This window comes from Anabrus simplex, chromosome 1 (genome assembly GCF_040414725.1).
Source record: "Anabrus simplex isolate iqAnaSimp1 chromosome 1, ASM4041472v1, whole genome shotgun sequence".
Taxonomy (NCBI): domain Eukaryota; kingdom Metazoa; phylum Arthropoda; class Insecta; order Orthoptera; family Tettigoniidae; genus Anabrus; species Anabrus simplex.
Window position 1 is genome coordinate 708067728 of NC_090265.1, and position 10531 is coordinate 708078258.

Genomic DNA, 10531 nt, shown 5'->3' on the forward strand with positions numbered 1-10531 from the left:
AATGACGGAATATATGATGTATTGAATAGGAGGATACCCTCATTTTTCGCCATTGTAAAGTGAAAACCGTCAATACGGAATGATTCTAATATCTTATTCTCCCAGACAATCCTGAGAGCTCGATATGTCCACTGCAGGCCTACAGCTCCAGATGCCTTTATCATCTCCACTGAAATTTCATCTATTCCAGCAGTTTTTCCATTCTTCATCTTTCTTACTGCCATTTCAATTTCATTCATTGTAATTTCTTTATCCATTTCTTCATCAATTAATTGCCTTTCCTGGTGGTCCATTGAATGAGTGTCATTAGTTCTCATGTTCAGCAACTTCTGAAAATACTCTCCGCGTCTATTTCTTATTTCTCCTGGCTTTGTTAATATTATGCCGCCTTCATCCTTCACAAATCTGGTGTTTACTTGATCTCTCTTTTGTTTCTTAAGATACCATACAGTCATTTCTTGCTGGCCTGCATATCATCTCTCAATTTCTGTGTGAATAAGGCCCAGCTTTTCCTCTTTTCTTCCTCCACTACTTTCTTGGCCAAATTCTTTGCCTCCACATATTCTCTTCTACTTTATACAGTCTTAGATGTTTTCCATGCGCTCTATGCCATTTTCTTTTCCTCCACTTTACCCTTTACCCTATCATTCCACCAGTTCTACCACATACCTTTTCTGCACATCCAACCCAGTGCTTCTTTAAATCTTTTCCATCCATCTTCTACATTCCCCATCTCCGTCCTGGGTACCAAGGGTATTATTTCCCTTTGAAATTCTTCTTGTATGCTTTTCTCTTTCAACTTCCATACTTTAATTCTTTCCTCTCTTCTTAATGGGGGTTTTTCAATCTTTCCCACTTTCAGTTTTCCTATCACAACTCTATGATCTCCACCAAAGGCTTCTTCAGGCACGGCTGTTACATCTACAAGGTTCTTCCGGTGTTCTTTCTCTGTGGTTATGTAATCAATCATGGTCTTTGTTCGTCTGTCTCCCCAAACATACCTCGTAATTTTCTGACTGTTCTTCTTCCTAAACCAGGTGTTTCCAACAATCATTTGGTTCCTCATGCAAAAATCCACCAAAAACTTGCCTTCTGGATTTACATTTCCATATCCAAAGGGCCCTATAACATCTTCCTTTCCTTGTCTTTCCGTTCCAACTTGTGCATTTAGATCTCCCATTGATAGCACTTCCTTATCTTCTATCTGTCTCTCCACTTCCTCTAAAAGTTCTCTAAATGTTCATCTATGCTACCTGTTTGTGGGGCATACAACTGGAATAGATCTTTCATGCCATTTTCAAACTGCAGTCTCATCACCATCATCCTATCGCTGACGCATTTTGTGGATTCCACATATTCTTGGATTTCTTTTCTAAGTATGATGGCCACTCCATTTTTTGCTTCAGGTCCTCTGCTGTAATACAGCCTGTATCCTTCTTTCAGAGGAATCTCTCCCATACCCCTCTTCTTGGTCTCGCACAGTCCAAGTATGGCTATATCTTTTTCTTTCATGAAGTCAACCAGTTCTCCTGTCTTTCCTGTCAGTGTCAGGACATTTACTGTCGCAATCTTGATGTAGTTTGGTGCTGGCTGCCCACTTCTCACAGTTCTCCCAGCATCCAAAGAGATGCACGCCGCTTTTAGCAGGGGACACCCTAACCTTTTCTGAGGCACCACATCTGCTTTATCCATATAGGCTATTGTTATGATGGGCTTGCCACACCCAAAGGCATTTGAATCGTTTATTTCAGAAACCACCTAAGCAACACTTTTATCAAAATTGAGTTTTTGGCAGGATTGTACTATTCGGAGATAAATACATTGTTTTCAGCAGAAATAAACCCTACTCCATACAAGCAATGCTGTTAGGCAGCTGTGTAAATAATGTGTTTATTTCACAAAGAACCTTAGGTTCTTTCTGCGGTAAATTCATTCCTCCACTCATGACGGTTGGTGGCCCTGTTAGGATAACCTGTTTTGTAACTCACACAGAATCACACAGTTGTGCGTTTCTTATTGAATCTCTGTGACAGAGGTCAGTTTGAGGAGATTACGCATAATTTCCCTGTCCATGGCCACTCTTTTCTGCCTTGTGACAGGGATTTTGGAAGTATTAAATGGCTCTTGAGGAAGGTGGTCAGAATTTGTACTCTAGATGAGTATGCTGAGCAAGGCAAGTGTGTCAGGACGTTTTACCGTTTATCATCTTACCTCGGATGATGTCTTAGGTTTTAAACATTGGTGGCCTATATCGTACAGGAAAATAACAAACTCTAATGAAACATCAGGTAGGGAAGTACCAAGAGAACGTAAGAAGCCATTCAAGGTTTCTAGTTACAAACAGTTCCTGTACTATAAAGATACTTCAGGACAAGTTGTGGCAAGGGCGTTTATTGGAGGATTTTCATCTACTTTCGCACAACTGAAAACTGACGGCCCACCTGAGCTGCCTTCCGAGAAGGCTTATCCTTTGGGAAAGGTAAGTTGATTACAATAATATTATTAAAGGGATATAAAATTATTGAGCAAGTAAAAACATTTTGTAGCCTATAATAACTGTATAAACTTTTAATGGGTTCTGCACAACGAAATTTTTGATTTTAGGTTCCAATCAACAAAAAGAAAGTAGAAGACTTGAAAAAATTAATGGACTACACCATTGGTTATGAAGACTTTTATGACAGCAACATTCAGTGACCAACAACCGAGAGAGAACCTGCTGAGGATATGCCAGAGGCTGAATAAAGCCAGAAAGGGTTTTACTGTACTAATTTGTATTTTGTGGTTCATTAACTGATGTCTATTAAATTTTATATGAATAGATCGGTGTTATTTACGCAATCTTTCATCTTAAAACTTGCATAGATTAATCAATTAGCTGTTTTTTTTAATAACTGCTACAGAAATGAACAGGAAAAGTTGTTTATTTCAGAAACAACCTAAGTGCAATGTTTTTAAAAAAATGTTTATGGCATTTAAAATTTTCTAAAACTTATTTCTTGTTTACTACACTTTTCTGGCACATTAAAGTTTAATTTTTTAAAAGTTAGAAGGTGATCAGACTTCAACTTATACTCCCACACAGTTTTTTTCATTTTCCCAGCAGTTTGAAAAAGTGCACTTAGGTGGTTTCTGCAATTAGCGATTCATTTTCTACCTACTGCCAGGTTCAAACTTAGGCCATCCCTAACATGGAGACAGACGCCTTTCGTAGCCGCTCCTCTGGAGCACAGACGCTACGGGTTTGTCCCTTCTGCCATCTCCACCGTACCGAAGTTCATCTTTTCCGCCGTAAATGCCGTTGAGGACTTCACCCATAACCCAGGGCAGGGGCTCTCCATATTTATGACTCCTGGAGAGAGGGTGTCATTATAATGACCAATACCTTCTTTGCTACTTCTCCTATTCCTGCTCCCTGGATACCGTCTCCACGTGTCTGGTTTCTCACATTCAGAAATTTACTGAAATATTCTTTCCATCTGCTCATTAACTCTTCTGGTTTTGTTAGTGTTACTACTTTATTCTTCACAAACCCTGTGTACACTGTTTCATTCCTACATCATCATCATCAATGTCCCACTCCAGTCGCCCGGGTGTGGTTAACAAGCTTCCTCCACTCCTTTCTGTCCTTCCACTTTTCCTGCTCCATTATTTCTGCCACATCCAATCCAGCTTCTCTAATGTCCTTCCAAATCTGATCCATTCACCTTCTTCCTGGTCTTCCAACTGGTCTCTTTCCCTTAACTTCTCTTTCCAATAACCTTCTTGCTACCCGTTCCATTCCCATTCTTTTTACATGTCCGAACCATCTCAGTCTTGCTTTCTATATCTTCTGTACTAACGGTTCTATATTTAGGTCTTCTCTGATTTTAACATTTTGAATTCTATCTCTTCTTGTCTTTTTAACTGATGTTCTTAAAAATTTCATTTCTGCTGCTTGGATCTTACTATCTTGTCTCTTATTAGTTACCATCGTTTCTATTCTGTATGTTACAATTGGTATGAAAGACTGTTTATATAATGTTAATTTTGTTCTCTTGGGTACATTGTCATCCCATAAAATGATGATAAAATGTTGTACCTTTACTTAATCTGTTATTAATTTCAGGGTTGATTTCATTACTTCCATTAATAATGCTACCCAGATATGTAAACTGTTTTACATTCTCTAACTGTTCTATGTCTATGTTCACTTGAATTCTCTTTTCCACAGTGCATGACAACAGTTGTTGTTTTTTTTTTACCATTCCAAATTCCTTCAGATTTTCATTCCAAATGTCCAGTCTCTTTTATACTTCCATTTCTCCCCTTTCCCAAATCACCACATCATCTGCAAATACCAAAGCACCGGGCGAGTTGGCCGTGCGCGTAGAGGCGCGCGGCTGTGAGCTTGCATCCGGGAGATCGTGGGTTCGAGCCCCACTGTCGGCAGCCCTGAAAATGGTTTTCCGTGGTTTCCCATTTTCACACCAGGCAAATGCTGGGGCTGTACCTTAATTAAGGCCACGGCCGCTTCCTTCCAACTCCTGGGCCTTTCCCATCCCATCGTCGCCATAAGACCTATCTGTGTCGGTGCGACGTAAAGCAAGTAGAAAAAAAAAAAAAAAAAAAAACCAAAGCAATCACTTCATCACTACTGATACTCTGTTTTACACGTTTTATGATTTCATCCATCAATATAATAAACAATAATGGTGACAGTGCACTTCCTAGCTTGAGACCTTTTTTTGTATAAAATGTTTCAGTCACCACTCCCCACTCGTACACTGCTTTTACTCTCATGATACAACATTTTTATGTTGTTAATTAATGATTTTTGTACATTCCTTTTCAGTAGACATTCTCATACATGTTATCTCTTATCTGTATCATAAGCTTTTTCCAAATCCAAAAATACGAAGATGATTTCCTTGGTCCTTTCTAGATGTTTTTCCATTATCGTTTGCACTGTAAATATCAAGTCTATTGTTGATCTATTCAGTCTAAAGTCATATTGTTCTTCCTCTAACTGTGTTTCTATTATATCCCTCAGTCTTTTGTCTAAGACTTTCTCCATTATTTTTAGCCCATGTGATAATAGGGTTATACCTCTATAATTTTCACATTTCTTCCTATTTCCTTTTTTGAACAATGCTTCCTTGTTGCCAATCTTCAGGTATCCTTTCATCCTTCCCTGTGGCATTGAGGGCTCGGTGTAGCCACTGTAGTCCAATGCTTCCTGCTACCGTAATCATATCAGCATTGAATTCGTCTTTTCCACTTGCTTTACCTTTGGTCATTGCTTTCACTGCCCTTTCAAGTTCCAACCATGTTACCAGGTTCTCTTCTTTTTCTCCATCTATTATTTCCATTTTCTTATCTCCTTCTTCCTCCAAGTAGTCATCCTCATTACAAAGTTTTTCAAAATACTTTGCCATCACCTTCTGAAGACCTTTTCGTCATGTACTATGGATCCATCTTCTCTCTCTAATGCATTGAATTTTTCTTGATTTATTCTTTTTGATTTTATTATTCTGTATAATAGTTTCTGATTTCCTCAACTATCTTGCTCAATTTTGTTGGTAAACTCTCCTCAACATTTCTCCTTTTCTCCCTTGATACTCCTATTTACTTGTAGTTTCAATCTTTTGTATTCCACATGTAACCCTTCTAACTTATTGTCATCCCTTTGATACGTTTTTTGCCTTTTCTTATCAATTTCTTTCTTCACCTTGTCCCTTTCTTTTATTTATTTTTTTATTTTGTCTTTACCACCGTGTCTCCTTTCCCTTAACCTTTGCTTTTGTTTTCCCACATACCTCAATTGCTGCTCCCACAAATGTCTATCTTAAATTGTCCCACTCTTCTTCTACACTTCCTATTTCCATGTTAGGCAACTTCCTTTTTATCCAATCTTGGAATGCCATTCTTTCATCCTCCTCCTCCAATTTCCAAGTCCAGCACTTTGGTTTCTTCTTAAGTACAAATTTAGGGATTTTTACTTGTTTTAATTCCACAATTAATAATCTATGATCACCTTCCATACTTCCACTGGGGATTATCTTTTTATTCATGACGTATCCTCCCCATTCTGTTATTACAAAATCGATGAGTGTTCTATACTGTCTATCCCAACTATATCGACTGATCTTATGGCTTTCCTCTTCATAAACCATGTGTATAAAGAACACATTATCAGGTTATTTCTGATACAAAAGTCCAACAGTTTCTCTCCATCTTCATTTCTATCGCCATACCCGTGTGGGCCCCAAACATTCTCATATCCCATTCTATTAGTTCCCACATGAGCATTCAGATCCCATGTGGGCCCAAAACATTCTAATATCCCATTCTATTAGTTCCCACATGAGCATTCAGATCTCCAATTATCATGATCCCATCTCCAACAATACGCGTTTCCAGTTCATTGAGGAAATTTTCTTTATCTTCCACGCTACATCCTGTCTGTGGAGCAGACACCTGTACTATATTCAGTTGTTCCTCTTTTACATGTATGTGCATTATTATTCATTTACATCCTCAACTTCAGCTAATGGTTCAACATTTTGATTCACTATAAATCCTACTCCATTTCTTTTCTCTTTACTGTTACCCATCCAGTACAAAGTGTACCCCTTTCTTAGTTTCTTCATTCCTACCATTTCTTATAATTCCATTCCCCCCCACAGTTCAAATCTTCCTTTTCTTCCTGGGTAAATGTTTCCCAACTTTTCTTTGGCTACTACTTTCTTGCAAACACTTTTTGCTCTACTCTCTTCAGTCTTGTGTGTTTTTCATTACTTCCAAGTTTTCTTCTTTTCCTTTACTTTATCTTTCACTCCTATCATTACACCATGTTGTCTCCTCCTCTCAGCCGGGCTGAGTGGCTCAAACGGTTAAGGCGCTGGCCTTCTAACCCCAACTTGGCAGGTTCGATCCTGGCTCAGTCTGGTGGTATTTGAAGGTGCTCAAATAAGACGGCCTTGTGTCGGTAGATTTACTGGCACGTAAAAGAACTCCTGCGGGATTAAATTCCGGCACCTCGGTGTCTCCAAAGACTGTAAAAGTAGTTAATAATAATAATAATAATAATAATAATAATAATAATAATAATAATAATAATCGTATGGCCTCAGCTATCGTGTGCAGACATTTCGATTTGATGCCATCTGGCTGTCTGCTCGTCAATTTCGATGTTCCGTTTTACTCTAGGTCCGCTAGATGGCAGACAGAGTAAACCGGATCTCTCTTGGGCGTCTATGGCTGAGATTTAATTAATTTTGTCGGGTAAATACCAAATGTATCACCAGAGATCTTTTACATGCCAACATCGTACGACATGGAGTGTCGAATGGACTTTTTTCCGCCCTTCAAAAATCCGACTACCTCTGCCGGGTTTGAACCCGCTATCTTGGGATTCGGAGGCCGACACTCTACCACGGATCCACAGAGGCAGCTGTAAAAGTAGTTAGTGGGACGTAAAGCAAATAACATTATTATTATTTATTATTATATTTCCTGATATTCTGCCACATGTTTTCTCTGCACACTTTACAAATGCACTCTTAAAATTATTCCATTCAACATGACTAATATCTGTCCTTGGTATCAGTATCCTGAGAATGACTTTCTCCTCAAGCATTATCACACATTGTATTTTATCTAACCATTGATATTTTAACCACTAAGGGTCTCTAGATTGTATTTTAACTTTGTGTACATCTTTGTTTATTTGCCCAATTTTGGATGATGATAATGCCTGAGACGTTGAAACCGGTACCAAATAAAGTAATGTTGTAATTTTAAATTAGCAGCATATTTTGTATTGAAAAGGTGGATCTAGTGCACTCTATTTTATGTTTTGTAAATCTCTATTCAATACAGACCAAAGATGAAGTTCTTAACATTAAATGAAAAGTATCAGTTTTTGTCATTTCTTCCTGAACTCTTCCCGAACCTGCTTTCCCTTTGATCTCCAGACCCTAATCTTTCTTTCTCTTTTTTCTTGTAGTTTTGTTACCTTGCCTACTTTCAATTTTGCTATCACTGCTCTATGGTCATCACCAAAGGCCTCCTCAGGCATAGCCGTAACATCCATAAGATCTTTCCGATGTCCTTTTTCCACTAATATGTAATCAATCAACGTTTTTGCTCTTCTGTCTCCCCATCCCTACCTGGTAATCTTCTGGCTATTTTTCTTCCTGAACCATGTATTTCCTATTATCAGTTGATTCCTCTGGCAAAAGTCCATTAACATATCCCCTTATTGATGTGTTTTTGTCATATCCATATGGCCCCAGAATCTCTTCTGTTCCAAGTCTCTCTCCTCTCACTTGTGCATTCAAATCTTGCATTATAATTACTTCCTCATCTTCTATATATTTCTCCATTTCTGCAAGGAACTGTTCTGTATTCTAGTTTGTGAAGCATATACTTGGGACAGATGTCATGTTTCTGTCTCAAACTGTATCCTTGCTATGATCATTCTGTCATTTATCTTCTTCACCTTTTCCATACATTCCATGACATCCTTTCTAATGATCATTCCTACTCTATTTACTGCATCCTGTCCTCCACTGTAAAACAGCCTGTACCGTTCTTTCAGTTTTCTTTCCCCTCTTCCTCTCCATTTTGTTTCACTAAGACAAGGGATGGCTGCGTCCTTATCTTTAACGAACTCTATCAGCTCTTAGGTCTTGTCTGTTAGGGTTAGGATGTTGACAGTCCTGATTTGGATATATTGTGATATTGGCTGCCCACTTCTCACAGCTCACCCAGTACCTAAGAAATTTGTGCTGCTTGCAGGAGACATCTTAGCAGTTTCTGAGGCCTCACTGTTTTTGCACCCATTTAAGGCTTTTATTACAATGGGTTTGCCACTCCCAAAGGCATTTTAGAGCTGTTGCCAGCAAGTGGTAAGGCTGCTCCTAATGCAGAGTACAGATGCCTTCTGCAGCTGCTCCTATCCTGGGGGCACATGTTACTTAAATGGGTTCCAGTGTCATATCCTACAGTGAGGGTACCATCACACTGCCTAAGAGAACTCATCTGCCCGAAGCCGTTGGTCCTCTTAGGGGGTCGAGTTGTTTCCCGCCACACCACAATTGGTGCAGAGTCGCTATGGTCTACTCTATTACCGTAGCGGACTGGACCGGCCAAACTGGGAAATCTCCCTATTAATGCTAAATTGTTGGGACACATGAGAATTCAGGATAAAACACAAAATATACAATTTTCCTCACAAGTTTTCTCCAAAATAAAAGTGAATTTCTAAGTAAATACATATTAAGAGTTTATTTTGTTCTAAAAAGTTTGCAGAAGCTATTTTCTGAAATCGTCTTCATGCACCGACATATACATGACTTGCCTTTGCCCGAGATGAAACCTGGTGCCTCAGATAAGATTGCAGCAACCGTTCCAAAATAGTGGATATAACCCAAGAAGTAATGAGACAGATTTATCCGGCCATTAGAGAATACACTGACAAACCAGGTCTCGTAGAATCTGTAGCAAGTCTGGCAAGTGAACAGCACAAGTGCTAGGAGGACTGATAGGCCACTGACTGGAAACAAAGAAAACAGAACTGTAAGACCAGAATAGCAAAACTTTCCATCATTCAAAAATTCCCCAAATGTTCAGTCTCAAAATAGTACTAATGGAAACTAACAAACAAATCAAGTATGATAGGAACAAGAAAGAGAACACATAACATATCAGTGTGGAAAGAGGAGACAAGGACAATCTGTTCTGTTCCATACTGTCCTCATCAGTTTTTCGTGGTTTCCCATTTCCACACCAGGCAAATGCTGTAGCTATACCTTAATTAATGCTACAGCCGCTACCTTCCCAATCTTAGCCCTTTTCCACCCTTCCGTCACTGAAAACCTGTGGTGTGTTAGTACTGTGTGTGTATTTCTGTGGACCGAGGACCGATGTAGGGTCAGCGAATAAAGCAGCTATCATGAGTAACTGGAACAGAGCTAATGGTCATTCTGTGAGGAGTGCTATCCTGTTGTTTAGCATTGTCGAACTGTTGTTTAGTTCTTCACTGCACATGACTGTTTAAATCACTGGAGTCGAACCAAAGAACAGTCATCTTGTGTCATGTTGCCATTAGCCTGTGTTCAAACCTAGTGATCTGCATGCAGCTTTTGGACTTGGAGAAGTGAAAGTCAGGCGAGCCTTTGAATAGGATTATAGGCCTCTCAGGTAATGCCAATGGGCTGGGACTCCCTAACCAGAGACTTGTAAATAGACAGCGATTAGTGAGTGTTGTCATTCATGAGTGAATAGAATTGTATGTGCATTTATTGGGTTATCCTGAAATAAATTATAGTAATAAACAGACGGTGTTTCATTCGTAAAAACACAGCCCCTAATAAATGTTACGGCTATGGCAAGTACTTCTTCTGTAGGCTTTCCGTGAAGCAGCCCAAAACATTTATGATTATACAATTTCGTGTCTTTGTATATCCTCCTAGATAATAAATCAAGGACACTCCTTGGCAAGACTTAAGTACGCCTTAATTACTCTTCCAGTCCAGTAAGTGGT

General features: G+C 39.1%; 2 protein-coding genes across 2 annotated transcripts in view; both read right to left on the reverse strand.

Moving 5' to 3' along the window:
- LOC136857369 (polyprenol reductase-like) overlaps window positions 1-8062 on the reverse strand; it is a 53803-nt gene extending 45741 nt beyond the window's left edge. The window contains exon 1 of the mRNA XM_068230379.1: window positions 8000-8062. Coding sequence (XP_068086480.1) covers window positions 8000-8062 — 63 coding nt within the window. The remainder of the gene's footprint in view (window positions 1-7999) is intronic.
- A 779-nt stretch (window positions 8063-8841) lies between these two features.
- The window catches only part of LOC137503021 (polyprenol reductase-like), a 28536-nt gene continuing 26846 nt past the window's right edge, over window positions 8842-10531 (reverse strand). The window contains exons 3-4 of the mRNA XM_068230400.1: window positions 9347-9541; window positions 8842-9161 (exon numbers count right to left, since the gene is read on the reverse strand). Coding sequence (XP_068086501.1) covers window positions 8842-9161; window positions 9347-9541 — 515 coding nt within the window. The remainder of the gene's footprint in view (window positions 9162-9346; window positions 9542-10531) is intronic.